General features: G+C 46.0%; 1 protein-coding gene across 5 annotated transcripts in view; it reads right to left on the reverse strand.

Moving 5' to 3' along the window:
- Nucleotides 1-1,134: 1,134 nt before the first annotated feature.
- GABRD (gamma-aminobutyric acid type A receptor subunit delta) overlaps nt 1,135-18,304 on the reverse strand; it is an 84,900-nt gene continuing 67,730 nt past the window's right edge. For all 5 annotated transcript variants that reach the window (XM_014571569.4, XM_075906903.2, XM_075906901.2 and 2 more), the window contains 8 exons: nt 17,186-17,298; nt 15,304-15,371; nt 13,587-13,807; nt 11,610-11,692; nt 8,522-8,659; nt 4,684-4,839; nt 3,485-3,696; nt 1,135-2,112 (listed from right to left, as the gene is read on the reverse strand). In XM_014571569.4, the coding sequence (XP_014427055.1) occupies nt 1,813-2,112; nt 3,485-3,696; nt 4,684-4,839; nt 8,522-8,659; nt 11,610-11,692; nt 13,587-13,807; nt 15,304-15,371; nt 17,186-17,294 (1,287 nt within the window). In that variant the 5' untranslated portion in view covers nt 17,295-17,298 and the 3' untranslated portion in view covers nt 1,135-1,812. The remainder of the gene's footprint in view (nt 2,113-3,484; nt 3,697-4,683; nt 4,840-8,521; nt 8,660-11,609; nt 11,693-13,586; nt 13,808-15,303; nt 15,372-17,185; nt 17,299-18,304) is intronic.

The raw sequence follows: 18,304 nt of genomic DNA on the forward strand, positions 1-18,304 counted from the left end.
TATTATAGCTCTGTTCAGGATCACTTATTTTTCTTCAGACCATTCTCTTCGTTGGGGATACTGGACGATTTTTATTTTAAGTTATAAATCTGACTCGGTTCAAAATGAAAAGTGGACCCTCCATCTTTCAGCCCTCGTCATGTGGAATCAAACCACATGTCAAAAGGGAAGTCAGTCAGGAGAATGGAAATTTTGTACTTCGATCAAATGTGTCAACTGTTCTTATTGCAATTACAAGTATAAATCACCACTTTGTCTTCCAGGCCCTGAACAGCTTTGCCCTTGATAGGTACGTCTGGGCTCTTGTTTAAACTTGCCGCCTCTCCCATCCTCATTCCCCGCTGCATCCTTTGTCCTCCCCTACTACTATGGCTTTGCATTTTCTTTTGTGTCACTCTTTGTGCTCAGAATGACTTCCCACTTTCCAGGCACCAAGAGTCGTCCCTCCTACCTCCAAACCCATTTCACTTGCTAAGCATCCTACGCTGGCTTCCTGTGCCAGTAATATCCCCTCTGCCTGTACCTTTATGCTGGTCAATCTATTCATCTCAAGGCCAGATTCTCATATCTGTATTTATGGTGAATGCCACCACTGAAAGCAATGGAATTACCTTATGGACAACAGTACCTGGCTTAGAGTAAGGGAGAGCTGGTGAGTATCCACAGATTCCATTATTGTCAGCTCCAATGAAATGACCAGTAGTTGTGGGTACTCAGCACCTCCCAGGATCAGGCCCCCTTGACTGTCAAGACAAAATGTTCAAAAGCATCTAAGCGACTTAGCAGAAAATTATGACTTTTTCATATGTAACTTAGGCACTTAGAAGCCTAACAGTGAAATTTTCAAAAGCATAATTGGTTACTAGGTACCTAACTCTCACTGAAAGCTAATGAGACTTAGGTTCCCAAGAGCCTAAATCTCTTTGGAAAATAAGATCAAGGCTTCTAATCACTTCAGTGCTTTTGAGAATCTTACCCTAAGTCCTGTAGCTCAGACTGTGATTTTAAATCACTTTGTCCACTTATGGTGTGATTTAGTTTGCAAAGAGCAATATACAGGACGTCTAAGCAGTTAAAGAAAGACTTTTCTTAGCTTAGATCTGAAATACAACACAGTGGATGTTAACAGTTCAGTTAGGTTCTATACAATATGTTTTATTTCATGCTGTGACTAAAGAAGAGACTCAAAAGTGGTTTAAATACTTTATCCAAGACAAATAATAATTAAAGAAAAACCCTCTGCCTTGCTGTGCTCCACATATGCCAATTCCATGGTCTTCACATGTAGAAATCATGCCATTTTCCTTGCCCTGTTAAACTCAAACTGTCCCACAACTGGCATGATGCAGAAAAGTCATTCCCACTTGAAAACATGAGGCTAGCTGTACTGTAAGAAAGGAGATAGTAAGAGTGTGGGGAAAATCAGAGCCTCGTTATCTGCTGACCTTGGAAAAAGGAAAATACCAAACTGTGTTTTAGGATTTGGTGGTGGCAACTTCACCGAAGATATGTACACGTGACACATTGTTTCAAGATGAGAAGTGGAACAAAGGATCCTTGAATTGTTTGGCAGAGTTCAGTAATAACAAATATATCAAGTGAAACTGGAAATGGCCAATTTCTGCCTCTCTCAGTATTAGCTGGAGTTGATTGAAGGCATCAATCAAAAATGTTACTCTACATCTGAAAAATATCTTCAGCACATTGGAAAGCACTTTGATGGGAAATGGACCAATGCAGTTTCTCCAGTTACTCTGTACCGTTTGAGCATAATCCTGGCCCATAGTTTACCTCTTGGGAGCATATTTGTTCTTACATTGTATAAGCAACCCAGTAGATAACATTGACTGCTGCAAAGGCTGCTGGAAACACTGCCCTGGCATAAATATCGATGGTGTCTGCATCAATGGGCTTAAAGAGGGACTTCAAGCCACGCTTTTTCTCTTGATTAGATTCTTGATGCTTCTTTGTCTCTCCAGTTTCAACTGCCACAGAGCCATATGATCCAGGTAGACTTTTGGGAGCTCGGTGCTGCCGGTTAGAAATGGCCAGCTCCTGGTTCACGCCAGCAACAGAAAGGGAAAACAAAACAATGGCGTTCTTCACATTGACCTGCAAACAAAAGAGAAGAACCTCTGATGACAATCTGCATGAGAAGAGAGTCAGAATACTGAATCAGAGCTAGCCAGGTGGCCTAATGGTCTGATAGGCAGGAGATCCAAAATGGTGAACAGTACTTTGTTCCAAAGCTAGCAATGGCCGAGGGAACTGTGAATGGCTCTGTTCTGCCACGCAGGAAACCCAGGGTAAATTCTGGTTATAATTTTACATTCCATGAGCTATTGCAGGGGCTTGTGGCACCGGAGAGGCAGCATGCTTGATGGTGGGCTAATCACAAGTGGTATTGGTCAGCTCCAAAGCGACTGCATGGGCTACCCAGCTGAAAGGATAACTGATTGGCCTGAAACAGGATGGGTTCTGTAAGGCGGCGGATGCTCCTGGGTACGTTTCTGTAAAGAGCGCAGAACAATCGTATCTGCTAGCAGCTTAGCAAGATTAATTAATAACAATAAAATCATCATAATACAAAAATCAAGTCCAGGGATTCACATCCCCCTGTCGATTTGTGGGGAGGAAATTTGCAAATTGTGGATTGTCAAACACATTTTACCCTAATCGATTCATTCTGCCTATCAGGCACGTAAAGAGCATGAAGGGAACAAATGAGCTATCTAGAATTATGAATTCCAGCAAGGAATTTCAAGTGAGCAATTGCTTTGTGCTTGCAGCCTGATGCAGAGGTCTCCTTTGGAACACAAGCTGTATGCCAGGGTCTGTCTGGAATCAACGGAACACAGTGAAGAATATGCATCTCCATGGGACAACAATGAAGGCGATGGGCCTGGTTCTCAGGATTGCTGTGGCCTTTTATGGTCCTTTTGCAAGTCAAAGGGTCCATAAACAAAAGCTACCGGAAAATACTCTGAGGGCACGGGGCCTCCCTGGCTGGTGGAGAACTGGCATAAGGGCTCTACACTGGCCCTGCTCCTAGCTTGGGCTGGGTGGCATATTGGGACTATTTGAACAGAGCACCTTGAAGTTGCTCTAATCTACATCAAGGGCTGGACATGTCCCCAAAGGTCCTCTCCATCTCCAGGATACAAGCAACACGAATGTGGCTTCAAAGCCCCTTTGTGTCTCTATTCTCCCATCCTGGCCCAAGCATGCAACAGAGGAACAATCAGGCCCAGCTGCATGTGGCATGGTGAGGATTGGTTACTGGCTCTGTATCCTGCTAATTGTCCTTAGCTGGCTTTGACTTGTACCGCCAACAGGCATCAATCAGCCTGGTGGCATTCAGGGCTAAGCACTCACATGGGGGGAGGGGTGGCTAGTAGAGGGGAGTGACTGATGACAAGGCCGTAATACAGGATGGTTGTTCTTCAAAGCCTTCCACCGCAGCCCCAGCACCCGGTTTACTGACCTCTCCACTCTGTCTGCTCGCCTTCAGCTTGGCTTTTTGCTTTTTCATGTAGTCGGCATTGAAATGTGCAAATGCATATTCCACCAGTGCAGCAAAGACAAATACGTAGCAAATCCAGAAGTAAACATCCAGCGCCTTGATGGCAGAGGCTCGTGGGAGTGAAGACCGGGCACTGACCATCAACGTGGTCATAGTCAGAACGGTGGTTATCCCTAGGGAAGTGCAGGAGAAGCTTGGCTTAGGGGTTTGTAACACATTCCAGCGGGAATAAACAATAACTTCTACCTAGAGAGGAGTTGGCGGAGACTTTCAAAGCCATCCAGGGGACCTGGGCACCCACTTCTGAACTGGGCACTCATTGCCCGAGGCAGCTTTGAAAATCTCAACGTGATTTCAGTTACCAGACACAGACAGATCCCTTAGCACAACCGAAGGAGGGTCTTGTCTATTCTGAGCACCTACTCCTCTCCCTCATGACTTCAGTGGGAGTCAAGGCTGCAGTCCTGAGTCTTTTTGAGTAGTGTCTGACAAATGCTATTGTTTTTAGGGATACAATATAACAACATTAAACTTTTATTTTCCATCCTTTGCTAGTGCATTCTGCCCCAAAGGAAAGCGAGAAGCAAGAAGGAAGGTAAATAAGGAAAAGTTATTTACTTGTTCCCATAATATAAGAACTAGGGGTCACCAAATGAAAGGAATAAGTAGCAGGTTTAAAAGAAACAAAAGGAAGTTTTTCTTCACACAGCGCACAGTCAACCTGTGGAACTCCTTGCAAGGGGATGTTGTTAAAACTAGGACTTTAACAGGGTTCAAAAAAGAGCTAGATAAATTCATGGAGGTTAGGTCCATCAATGGCTATGAGCCAGGATAGGTAGGAATGGTGTCCCTAGTCTCTGTTTGTCTGGAAATGGATGCCAGGAGAGGGATCATGTGATGATTACCTATTGTGTTTACTCCCTCTGGAGCATCTGGCATTGGCCACTGTTGGCAGACAGGATACTGGCCTAGATGGACCTTTGGTCTGACCCAGTATGGCTGTTCTTACGTTCTTAAGGAACCCCTCTGTAAGACTCATTGCTTTGCCAGGGCAGACACAGCATTCATAAATATGCTTTTCTTCCAGTAATGGCACATTGGAGATGACTATCTGGCCTTTGCATGGCCTCCTTTCAAGATCCTAACCCCAGTCTTTTTACCTAGTGACACCCTCGCGGGCACAGCTGATTGGCTGATCCAGAAGGACACCCAAGACATGGCCACCAGTAAGATGGAAGGCATGTAAGACTGAATGATATAAACGCCTCGATTCCGCCGCAGGTGGAAGTGCAGACTGAGCCTGGGAAACTGACCCGCTGGTGGAGAGAGTGGGCAAAGGATACACATGACATGTATTAGAAGGTTGGATTTATAATCACCCAGTTTATAAAATAACATACAAGAGTCATGACACTGATTTGCACTTTTACATCATCTTTCACTCAAGGGTCACAAAGGGCTTTGCATTAATTAAGTCTCATAAAACCCTGTGAAGCACCATAAGCAGTGTCACCATTATTAGTTCTAAGAATGGTCGAGTGACTTGCTGCAGGTTGCATAGTGAGTCAGTAGCAGACCAAAAACAGATTTCAGGACTCCCAGTTCCTAATTCCTTGCTCTAACAGTACTATTTCAAAATGTGATCTGCTTTAAGATTTGTATAATCTGTCGTGAAAAGTCCTCCAGATACTAAATTTAGATTTTTTAAAAAGATCATGTGAATTTAAAACTAACAGGAAAAGAGCTTGGTGGATATGGGGACAGCATAACTAAGCATTTAACTACAGGCAGTCCCCGGGTTACGTACAAGATAGGGACTATAGGTTTGTTCTTAAGTTGAATTTGTATGTAAGTCGGAACTGGCTCCAGATTCAGCCACTGCTGAAACTGATCAGTGGCTGACTACAGGAAGCCCTAGGCAGAGTTGCTCTGCCCCCGGCTTCCTGGAATCAGCCGCTGATCAGTTTCAACAGCAGCTGAATCTGGACTCCTGGGACAGAACAGCTGGGGTGCTGCCGGGTAGGTCCCCGCAGGTCCCCCAGCTACTCTACCCCAGGCGTCCCGCAACAAAAGCCTGGTCTGCTGGGGGGCGGGGCGCACTAGCTGCGCACCCTCCCTCCCCCAGCAGACCAGGGAGACCCGAGCAAAGCCGCGGAGGCGCAGAGGTCCCGCCGCCTCTGCGGCTTTGCTCCTCTCTCCCTGCTGTGCTGGGGGGGAGTCCCCCCCAGCACACCAGGGAGACCCGAGCAAAGCTGCAGAGGCGGCGGGACCCCGCTGCCCGTGCGGCTTTGCTCCTTTGCCCCGGAGCAAAGCCGCACAGGCAGTGGGGTCCCCCGCCTATGCGGCTTTGCTCCTGTCTCCCTGCTGTGCAAAGAAGCAAAGGAGCAAAGCCGCACGGGCAGCGGGGTCCCGCCGCCTGTGCGGCTTTGCTCGGGTCTCCCTGCTGTGCTGGGGAGTCCCCCGCAGCACACCAGGGAGACCCGGAGCAGCTTTTCTCACCCCGGAGGACGCGGTGGTGGGACCGCTGCACTCTGGGCGGTCCCGCCGCCCGCGAGCTCCGGGGCGAGAAAAGCGCCGTTCATAAGTGCGGATCCGACATAAGTCGGATCCGCGTAAGTCGGGGACTGCCTGTACATGTAAAAGGACAAAAACTATTGCAATAGGCGGGCTAGTATGTCTGTGTCCCAATACCTTCTAGTTCAGGGGTGGGGAACCTTTCTTGGGTCAGGAGCTGCTGTCTCACAGAAAAAAAAAAAAAATCAGCTGGGGGCCACACACTAATGAAAAGCGAAAAAACAAAAACCAACCTTCCCAGTCGTGGCCCCCAGCTGAGAAGCAGAAGGACACTCCCCACATTCACCTCGCACACCAGAGTTTAGGGGGCCCCAGGCTAGTCGATTCTGTGTGCTCTAGCCCCATGGTGTGGGGACTAGAGTGTCACTTCAGGCTCCCCAATGCTGGGGGTGATCTCTGAGCCTCGAGGGCCGGATCCAGGCAAGCTGGGGGCCACATCCAGCCCCCGGGCATGTGGTTCCGCCCCGCCTCTTCTAGTAGATGGCATCAGAGCTGCTCAATTCGCTGTCATAAGCACCATATTATTAGGAATAATGGAGATTCTCCTATAGCCCCAATTGCAAATTACAGCAGGAGGATCTGAGTTCTACCTCTGCTATTGTTGTGAAATGCTGACTGGCAGCCATGTGCAGCATTATGGCAAACACAGAGTCAGTGCCGGACCGAGCCAAAGTTGCGCCCCGGGCAGCGGGTGCACGGCGCATGTGCTGCCCGACCCCGGGCACGCAGCACATGCACGGTGCCCCTTACCACTGCGCATCAGGTGCCCCCCATAGGTTGGCGCCTCAGGCAGCTGCCTGGCTAGCCCCCCCCAATCCGGCCCTGCACAGAGTCCAGGACGGCTTTGGATTTGTCGCAATAGACTATAATGGCTACCCAAGGGATTAGCAAAGCTGAATGTCTCTAAGTCAGGCAGGGGTGGGCAATAATTTTTGAAGGGGGGGCCGCTTCACAAATTTCGGAAGTGGCTGCGGGTTGACCTGGAAAGGGCGTGGCCTCAGGCGGAAGGGGCGGGTCATGTGCTGTAAAGCGATTCCACTATCTTTTTACGCAACAAAGTAATTACATGTTAATAATAATTAACTGCATACAACATTATCCAAAGATTATCATAGAACAGTGGTGGGCAAAAGCCTCTTAGCAGGCCAGATCCATGAGGCAGTTCCAGGCCCCAACCTCTAATGCGTTGCCTCGGAGTGGGAGAGGGGCGCGAGCCCTTCTAACTGCTTCTATTTAAAGGGCTTGTGTCTTCCCCGTGCCTTGCCTTGCAGCTGTGGGGAAGGCGCAAGTCCTTTAAATAAAAACAGTTGAAAGGGCTCGTGTCTCTGGCTCCCTAGCAATGTGCTAGAGGCACAGGAAGCTGTGAGCCCTTTTAAGTCCTTCTATTTAAAGGGCTGGCACCTTGTCTGCACCTGTAAGCCAATGCTTGCCTACCAGCTGTGGGGAACACAAGAGCCCTTTAAAACAGCTGAAAGGGCATGCAGTTGCCCACACCTCTAGCGTGTTGCTAGGGAGCCAGAGACGTGAGTCCTTTCAACTGTTTCTATTTAAAGGTTTTGCGCTTCCCCCATGGCTGCTAGGTAGGGTTGCCAGATGGTTTAACCAAAAATACCGAACCCACCCTCCCCAAAAAAAACACCGGAGGAAAAAAGAGGGGATACCAAAGTTGTTGAGCAAAAAATATTAAATAATAAAACAGCATGGCCCCTTTCAGAGTGCGTGCAGAGTCAGAATAAGGATAGGAACAGGGGGAGAGGATGAGCACTAAGACCCAGGGAAGGCATTGCTTCCCCTTGGTCTTTAGGCTTTTTGCTGGTGGCCATTTTGATCAAGCGAAAAGCAGCTTCCCTGCGGAACTGGGTAAGCAGGGAGTCCGGGGACCGAGGGGGGAAGGCTAGGGGCTGGGCCCAGTTGCCGAGTGTGTCGTAGGGTGGCCGGTGTTGGGTATTTTCGCCCCTGGCCGGGGAAAAAAAAAAAATCAGAAAATACGAGACATTTTAGGTGTCTGGTATTTTCTGAATTTTTTTTACCAGACAGGAGGCGAAAATACTGGACTGTCCAGGTCCATACCGGACACCTGGCAACCCTACTGCTGGGTGAGGCACAGGGAAGATGCGAGCCCTTTAAACAGAAGTAGTTAGAAGGGCTTGCGCCTCTCTGCTGCTCTGAGGCAATACGCTATGGGGCGGGGCCTGGAACTACCTCACGGGCCAGATGAAAGCTTTCGGCGGGCTGGATCTGGCCCTCCGAGAGGCTTTTGCCCATCCTTGCTCTAGGTACAGATTAAATACAATTGTACTAGAAACCAGATGGACACATTAAATGGGTTACTTGAAGAGAGGAGATTGTCTATATGGGTAGTAGAGGCTCCCCTAAGCAGAAAGGCCAACAGGCTGCCTGTAACGAAGGCTCAGAGTCAGTTACCAGATTTGAAGTTCATCATTTCTGTCATGAAGCGGTAATTTGTGATTGTGAACTGAGCAAGCTGCAGCTTATCCAGCCCATGGATCTCCTCTTGGTTTCCTGACCAGTGGTACACGATATCCTCTGAAGAGTAGCCATCTGCCAAAAGAAGCTGAATAAGTGCACAGGTTTGGGGAAAAATAAAGATGAATGGGCTCAGAGCAAGACTCAGACACCTCTGCCATGCTGCTCCATCCTCAGTCCCACAGCAAACATGTCTTGCAATCTGGGTAAAATTCCCTGTCCCATCAAGAGCGAGGTCACCAGTGACCCAGCTGGGTAGTGTTCCCTCACACTGTTTGCGATCTTAGAAGAGCTTTCAAGTGGAGAACACAGCTTAAATAGATGCTTTTAACAAACCTAAGAGCAACAGACACAAGGAATGGAGTTTTTGTTTAAATTATAATGCAAACAGCTGCAAAACAAACTAATAAAAGTTTCCTTTGCAGCATTGGCCATCCAAAGTCAGCAGCATTGTGCACGAGAATCTGAATGGAGACGAATATTTGCATTAGCCAGACTGACAGAGCAAACATGTAAAAAAACATGGGTTTTTTTTTATATATCTATAGGAGTATATTCTGTGCCACTTTCAATATCTTTGTGCCAGTCAAGCAAAGTGGAAGGAGCAAAGACTGGTCATAACCCCAATCCTGGGAATTATCCCAGTGTCATAGGCAGGCACAGAGCCAGTGAAGCTGGTCCTTATGTCACCTAGAGATGTAAAGAGTTAACTAGTTAACTGGTTACCCAGTAAGCATTAGCTTTAAGGGCATACTTACCCGGTAACCAGTTAACTGGCAGCCTGGTACAGCCAAAGCAACCCGTACATGCAATGCAGCTGGCCAGCTGGGATGGTGCAGCCCCCTCTGCGGGATCCCAGCCCTCCAGGGTTAACTGGTTAAACCTATCATTTAACCGGCTAGTGTTTTAAATGGGAATTTACATCCCTAATGGCAGCCTCTCTGAAGAGTCTGGTTTAGGGGACATATCCAAAGTAAAGACAGGCAAGAAGGGAGACTGACTAGAGTGATGCACCGTAGCTGTCCCCAGCTGTCAGGTGACCCAGGAAGGCTCCTCTAACTTATGCCTTTGGGGTCAAGGTGAGGCAGGGAATCAGGGAGTTATACTCAGCCATCTGGCATCCCATCAGTCCCTGCTGTACCTAACAGAAGTTGGATGCAGCAGAAAAAATGGTGCCTGACATGTAACCTGTCAGCAACCCTTTGCTAGTGAGAAATGGCTGTCTGGATAGAAACAGAGCAAGGTATTTTGTGATCGCACTAAAATAGGACTACACTAATGCTGCAGACAGGTGGACTCCCTTTGGAACACACAGTCACCGTAGTTTGGGTTAGGAATTGACTAGCAGAAACGACATGTAGCAACTACAGGCGGAAAGTTTCCTCTGGTTGTACTTTAATACCTTTGTTTGAAGAGGCTTTATTTCTACTTACGTTTATTGCACTGAAATAAAAATCCTCACATTAGATTAAAAAAAAACTTACAAAAGTTGCTGGGAGAGTGAATTGATTGCTAGTTCATTGTCCGCTGCCACTGCATTTGCTGATTATGTAAGTAAAACTGCAGGTTGCTATTTCTGACAGGATGAACTTATTGTGGTTAATTGCCGAGAAAACAAACAGAGTCAGTGCTACAAAGGAAAGAGCAACTGACACTCACATCAAGTTGCCCCTGCACAGGTACTCTGCTAGTCCAAAATCTCTGGACACATCAGGACTCCACTCAGCCACTGACATAGCCACAAAAGGCCAAATTCCCTTCCGTCAACGAGTGAGGCCTGCTTATGTCAGTAGTGAATTTGTCCCCAAACCATTACTGCTCAAGGGAATTACACACAGATCAAGAGGAGAATTGGGCCCAAGTAGAATACAGACACAGTTTATACAGGTTTCCCATGTAAGCACTAAATAGAGTTTAACTAGTCTACGGCCCAGATTCTGACTGATTCCTGTATAGGGGCGAGGTGTTGCTAAGGAAAGACAGAGCCATTCAAAAGAGCCTTCACAGAGGCTAGTCACAATAACTACACATGGAATTCTGCCCCTCTTGGTTTCACTTACGCTGTGTCTAGACTACATCCCTCTGTCGACAGAGGGGTGTAGTCTAGACACAGCCTCCCACTGTAATCTCAGCTTTGTCTCTCAGGGCCTGAAGCACTGATTTCAGCGGGCTTTGGACCAGCCCTTAGCACCCAGTTCACTATCTCCAATGTAAATGGAGGATGCTCAGCACCTTGCTGATTCAGTTCTATGGTTCTGGACTGCGTCAGATTGAAGTAATGCTGTAAGGCTCTGTATCCTGATATCCAAACTGTAGGGTTACCCTATTTGAACTTTCTAAAAAGCGGACACTCCTGAGAGGTAGAGTATCGGTATCGGTATCTACCAATTCACGTTGTGTTAATATACTATACTATGTATATACTAACACCATGTGAGTTGCTAGATACTGATACCGATACAGATACACTCCCTCTCAGGAGTGTCCTCTTTTCTGAAAGTTCAAATATGGTAACCCTACCAAACCTTGAATCAAGGGAACTGGGGTTGGGCCTTATATTTCCTAAATCCAAACCAGCCCTTATATTGAATTGATTTGAGCTGCCTCACAGAACCACAGCTAAGTACTATCCATGCAGGATTTCAACAGGACACGCGCAGGCCTGCCGACAGGGGAAGAGGTAAAGATTCTAAAGGGCCTAGGGTTCCTGGCCACCACTATTATCATTGTGACAGCGGCGGCAGCCGAAGCTCTGGGCCCTTTAGAATCGCTGAGCACTCCAGAGCCCAGCACTGCGCACTCCAGCCGGCTCTGAGGGCCTTCGGAGAGAGGAGAGTGTTGCCATTTGGGTGGTGTTGGGGACTGACTGCCCCAATCTCACTCCTTCCACTAGAGGCCCTCTCCCTTCAAGGAGCATGGAGCTGGGGACCCCCCCCCCCACCGCATTGTCCAGAGGCCCCATGAATCTGTCAGCTCCCTTGGGCATGCATAATAGACACCACTGTGCTCAGTATTTTGTACTCACAGCTCTCCAGATCCAGCATGCACTCTTGTTCATCCATGGGATACTTAGTGAGGTCCATGTCACAGGCCACGGTTGAGGTAATCCTGCCCCCACATGCCAGAAAAATCAATAGTGCCAGTGATTTATTTCTAGAGAGAACTGTAGTCTGTCATAAATTAAATTAATGGAGACTGCCTATCTGCTAGAACTGGCAGGGACGGTCATTGAGTCCAGTCCCCTGCCTTCACAGCAAGACCAAGTACCATTCCTGACAAACTTTTGCCCCAAATGGCCTCTGCAGTGATTGAACTCACAACCCTGGGTTTAGCAGGCCAAACCACTGAGCTATCCCTCCCCCCAGGATAGCTGGGCATGTAATTTCCCCATAATCCAAAGACTGGGTAGGAAACCCTTAATCTACATCTATATATCACTCAGCCACATCAGCCCGTGGGGGAACTTGGTGGGGTTGGCAGCAAAAGAGTGCAGTCCCAGCAGCACGGGAGATAGGCACTCACCAAGGGACAATAGGTAGTTCCTTCTCCAGGAGTCCCTGGTATCCATGGGCCAGATGGGCAAGAAGACTCCTGATTGCTCAGCATTTGCCAGCTCCTAGGATTTAAGCTGGTGTAGGGGTCATGTGGAGCCTCTGTTTGTGCCATTCCAGCAGCCTCCCCTCCCCTGTCATACTAGGAATGGGAATCTAGCCTGACAGACACTGCAGGTCTAGATAGTTGCCTGGTTAGGAGTCAGGAAGGAATTTTTTCTCCCACGTACAATTGATGGAGAACCAGGGAGTTTCTGCAGCATCTGCAAGCCACAGTGAGTTGAGCAGGAACACGCATGGAACTTAACTGAGGTCCTAGGGTGGATTTGTTTATTTGTTGCAAGTTGCAGATGCTTTCCAGTGTGCTTAAGAGAATAAAATGGCTCTTAGAAGCAAAAGGCCTGGGATTTTGGTGATGAGCCTTGAGTTCATGTGGTAGGGTGAGACCTTATGACCTTCACAGACCAAGGTCCTTGTACTGCTGTACCCTCTGTCCTGCTTACAGCAGGACCTTGGGTGCTAGGGCTCAGAGAAAACTGATTTCTATAGGCTAGGGTGAGGAGATAAATACTTATATAGTAAGGAGCCCTGTAACCCCCACACTGGAACAAATTAAATGCCTGGGACAGAAGAGTGCGGGTGATGGGCAGAGAGTGTCTCTTCCCTGTGTTAAAGTTTAATAAAAGTTGTGACCGGCTGCTTATTCCCATGCCTGCATCTATCCTCAATTTGCTGCCAAGTCCACATAAGAAACCAGTACTGCTTTCCAAGTCCTTTAGGCTCTTACACTAACCAGTCCTTGCAACGACCCCCTGAGGGAAAGGCAACAGGTACCGAATGGTTAAATGACATGCTCAAGGCTAGATACTACTACTACTAAATAATCATTATTGTAGAGTGTTGGAAACGAAATCCATTCTGGAGTAATTTCAATGAAGTTACTCCAGGGATGAATTTGACCCTGCAGCTCCAAAACATTGTGCACGTGTTAACTTTTTTTCAGAATACCCCCTGAGGTGGGGAAATGTTATTGTTGCCTTTGTGCAGACGGGGACAATTAAAGCTGAGAAAGTTTAAATGACTCAGCCAAAGTCACACAGGGAATCAGTGTCAGCCACAGAACCCAGGAACTCCTTGCTTGGTTCACACTACCGCTTGGTCTGGTAGTTGTGTAGAACAACCCCAATGATAGCAAGATCATGCTCTGTTAATGATACACCTGGTGATTAATGATTACATGATGGGAAATTTGTTACTGTGGTCACTTGTGCCTTCCCTGTGTACACTTGACAGAGCAATGAGGGGTCTTGCACAGAAATGCATCAGGCTAACATAGGTTTTTTAGTTTTTTTAAATGAATGGTTTTCAAATATAATCTAGGGAAAGGGCATGATTATATTTTAGAGTCTATTCGAAAAGCTAACACAGGAGAGAAATTGCTCTCTCTTTACCTGATGCTATATAAAATGACTCCGTCAGGCTGTAGCCTAATAAGTTTGTTTTCCACAGTCACATCGTGGAACCAAGCAGACTTGGCATTTACTATGAATGTATCTGGTAACCAGAGCTTGTCCACAAACCGACTGTCCAAACCCAGAGTTTCGTTGGTGTGGTTGTAAGACAGGCGGTCGTCTCGCCAGCTCTGATGCAAAAATACTGTCATGGTGTATTCCTGGCACGAGAAGAACCAACAGTTAATACACCATGTGAAACAAACACAATGATGATATCTTGGGGCCTGGTCAAATTTCATTGTTTTAGTCTGGAACATCTAATAGCTGCTTCCTCTGTGCTGGAATATTTTTATACTCAATCAGAATAAAACTGCCTGGGCATTTTAATGTCTCTCGTCTGTTTCTATCCATGGATAACCCCAAACTATCGAAGCACCCAGCTATCCAACTGCTCTGATCCAAAGGCATTTGTCAGGTATATTGTGTAGCAAGAGCTGCATGTTTGTCTGAGACAGTTGGGAAGAATCCGCTCAGAAGAGATGTTAACCTGATTGCTTATGAAGGACCAAGGGTTTTTTGGGGAAGGGATCAGGTTGAAAAAAAGCCCCAGGTGAATGAAACAGAGCGAGGGGGATCAGTGATAAGTCACAGCGATGGCTTTAAAAATAAGTCTTTAAGGTTTAATAGGCTACAAAATACAGTTGATCTTCATACTTCTTGAAGCTAGAATCTAGCCTGTTGCTTTCTTCAGGGGGGTGGACATGGCTGAGATAATGAAGGGAGCATCTTACAACTTTTCAGAGGGCAAAGAGAGGCTGAGCTCCACAAGCCTCTTTCTAGAAGGGTGTGTCTACACTTGCACCCTCTTTCGAGAGAGGGATGCAAATGAAGCTGGGATTTAAATATCCCACGCTTCATTTGCATATTCGCAGACGGGCGCTATTTCAAAATACTTTATTTCAAAATGAAAAATGCTGTTTAGATGCGGTTATTTTGGGAGAAAACCCGTCTTCTGAAATAACCCTTAAACCTCTTGTATGAGGAATAAGGGTTATTTTGGAAGAAGGGTTTTCTCCCAAAATAACTGCATCTAAACAGCATTTTTTATTTCAAAATAAAGTATTTTTTCAAAATAAAGTATTTTGAAATAGCGCCTGTCCGCAAATATGCAAATGAAGCATGGGATATTTAAATCCCGGCTTCATTTGCAATTTCAAATGTCTACACGTGCATCCTGCTCTCGAAAGAGGGTGCAAGTGTAGACATACCTGAAGTGTCTAGGAGAAAAAGGAATTGGAGTAGAAATTGGATTTAACTCTTTAAAATAGTTTTCCTAACAATAAGGGCAACATACTTGGGATTCTAACCCTGCCCTCCCTTCTAAGCCAGCTTAAATGGGGCATGCCTGGCCAGATCACTAGCTGGGGCAAACCAGTGTAGCTCCAGTGCAGTAACACTGGTCAATGTACAGCCTGTGAGGACCTGGCCTATGGGCTAGCATGCCGCTTAAGTCTTCACTTTTTGGGCTTTTCCTATGATAGTTTTTCACTTGAAACATTTAGAGTAACCTTTTTCCTCTTTGCCAATACCTTTCTGCTTGTGATAGTTCTATGTACAACAATCATATCTGCCTAATCAGTTTTCTATACTTCCTGCTACCATAGTATAAGCATCCCCACCTTTCCAGTCTTACCAACTTTAAACAGCAACTTACCATGTTAACTTCTGAGATGTGGTCAATGCTGGCTACTTCAATCGCTAGGGCAACATTAACAGGAGGGCCTGCGAAAGAGACATGTTAAATTGGGAAGGATATGGTGTGAATATATATGCACTGACTTTCTCAAAATTTTCATGTGGAGTCAGTTCACTGAAGTGGATCCCTAAATATCCTTTCCTCTGCACCTCACAGTTTCCAGAAATAAAATTTGTTTTAGAACAATGGGTTTCCAACCTCTTCCATATTATGATGCCAAGTTTCCATAGAAACCCTCCCATCTAGCCATGGAGAACAGGAGGCTGGTCATGATCTCTGACAGTTGGTGGCAACCCCTTGAAATCATGACACCTACTTTGAAAATCTAGGCTTTGTCTATACTAACCCCCGCCATCAATTTAAACTACGTCACCTCAGCTATGCGAATAGCATAGCTGAAGTAGATGTACTTTCTGCAGTATTTTGTGTGCGGTAAGATCAGTGGGGGCTGCTCTCCTGGTGGAGTACCGGCGGAATCATTGTGGTGGAATATCGGCGTCAACAGAAGAGTGCTCGGAGATAAATTTATCGTGTTTAAGCAGACATGATAAATCGACATCTGATGGATCGATTGCTGCAGCGTTGATCCCCAGTGTAGTGGAGATAAGCTCCATGTACAGAGGAGATCACCACTTAATATGGACCACAAAACGACTTTCCCAAAGTCAGTTCAGATACCATAGTGATAGGAGTGATGTAAGAACAAGGGTTGACGAGAGACCTTTCTAGACCCTGGAGGGAGCTGACTCTATGGCCCCCAGAAGATGCAGGGCTTCAGGCAGAAGGAGCAGCGCTGGGGCTAGCCTCCACCAGCTAGACCTTCAGTGCCACTGGGGTTGTGGGCCACACACTGCTGAGGGCTCTGGAGGTGATTTAAAGGGTCTGGGGCTCCGGGTACTGCTGCTGAGGTAGCAGCACCAATAGCCAGAGGCTCTGGGCCCTTTTAAATTGCTGGGCCCAGAGCAACTGCCCCCTTTTCCACCACCTCTCCCATCTCTCCTCACCCCCCATGTCAGCAGCCCCGAAGAACGCAGGAGATATGTGTATATTGCAGGAGATAACAGAAATTGTTTATATTGCATAAAGCCTTCAGCAGTCAGTGGAAGTAATTTCTTTGACACGTTCAAAGATAAGAAAACTTCACCCCTTTAGAAAGCAGCTCCTTCCGGTAAAAAACAAAACAAAGCACTATGGCTGCGTCTAGACTGTCTACACTGGCCGCTTGATTTTGTGCAAAATCACTGACGTTCTACTGTATGAAATCAGTGCTTCTTGTGCAAATGCTTTGACGTTCCCGTTCGGGCAAAAGCCCTTTTCCGGAAATGTTTTTACGCAGGAGGGCCAGTGTAGACAGCTAAAAACTGTTTTTTGCAAAAAAGCCACAATGGCAAAAATGGCGATCAGGGCTTTCTTGCGCAAAACCGTGTCTAGATTGGCACGGACACTCTTGCGCAAAAAGTGCTTTCCGTGCCAATCTAGATGCTCTTTTATGCAAATGCTTTTAACAGAAAAACTTTTCCATTAAAAGCATTTGCAGAAAATCATGCCAGCCTAGACGCAGCCAATGGCTTATGAGAGTGCTGGTGAAAGCTGATTTTAAGCTGACTGACTTGTCAGGGGATCCAGATTCCTTGTCAGGGGTTCCAGATTATTTAAAGTGCCCTGGAACTTTCTGCAGACCAACAAAAATAATTCTTGTTATCATCACTACATTTAAGGGCAAGACATTCACAAACACTTGATTTTATTCAGAAAAGGGGAGGCCTTCACATCCATTTCAGCCACTAGATTGTGCAAAGAATACATGAGAAATCAAGAAAGACATAAATCTGAATCTTACCTCCAATTCCAGGCCTGAAAATCCGTGCATATCCTTTCATTAAATCATCCAGATTAGGTAACCAGGATATTTCTATGTTGGAGCCTATGTAATCTCCAATATCATTCATTGCTCTGGATAAAAAAAAAACCAACAAAACCCACAAATGTCCAAGCAAGCTTTTAAAACCTTACCATGTGTAGAGAACATAAATATGACAGAAACAGACAGGCTACTTACGTGTATATTACTAAAGCGCTAATAAAGTATAGGAAACTCAGGTAACTGATTGGAACAGTACTGAGAGTTCAAAGGGTGAAATATTTATTTTATTTGTGGGAGAGGAACAAGTGATGTTTAGATTAGAAAATAATGTAGACAAGGCTACGGACTACCTATGGGACATGAGATCAGGAGCAAACAATTTTTTTTTTAATTTTTCCTCCTAAATAAATAAAATCAAAGTTTAAAATTACTTGATTTATTTTCCTTGTTGTGGAAAAAAATTTGAGAAAATTAGTCACTGGAACCAAACTATAATCTTGTTTTTAACTCAACTTCCTTTTTTCCTCCAATATGAAAAATAAATAGGATCCGATCCTGTTCTTAATGTTTCCTGTGGAACCTGCATCTAGAGGAGCGTGGAGTGAGAGAGATTTGGTTTAGGAAGAAAGACCAGAAATCCTGAATTGCTTCACTGCATCTTGATATACAAGGCATAATTCCAGTTGTAGTGAAGAGGTGTGACAAACATGACTTTGCAGTAAGGCGGCTTCACTGAGTACTCAGCTGACAGCATAATCAAGCAACATGATCAATCAACAGGAATGTTTAAGTGTTCAAATTAAACCAAATATACTATAATTATCAAATGAATAATGGAGATGATGTGGAAAAAGTAAGAGTTTAGGAATACCAACATACTAAAAGGATCTCTTATGGCCTAGACACCACTGTGGAGCCCCATCTAGCTCTTCTTGCTGGATCAGGAAATCTGGACCTCTGTGTTAACACCACAATCAGTTACCACAATTTTAAAGATGTTAAACTGTGTCTATCCTAGGTGCCTCAAGTCAAGTTTGCTAACTCCACGTACTTAATCCAATTTTTAAAAGATCCTCATTCCCCAAAGCCAACCAG

This window comes from Pelodiscus sinensis, chromosome 24 (assembly GCF_052426305.1).
Source record: "Pelodiscus sinensis isolate ZL-2025 chromosome 24, ASM5242630v1, whole genome shotgun sequence".
NCBI classification, from domain to species: domain Eukaryota; kingdom Metazoa; phylum Chordata; order Testudines; family Trionychidae; genus Pelodiscus; species Pelodiscus sinensis.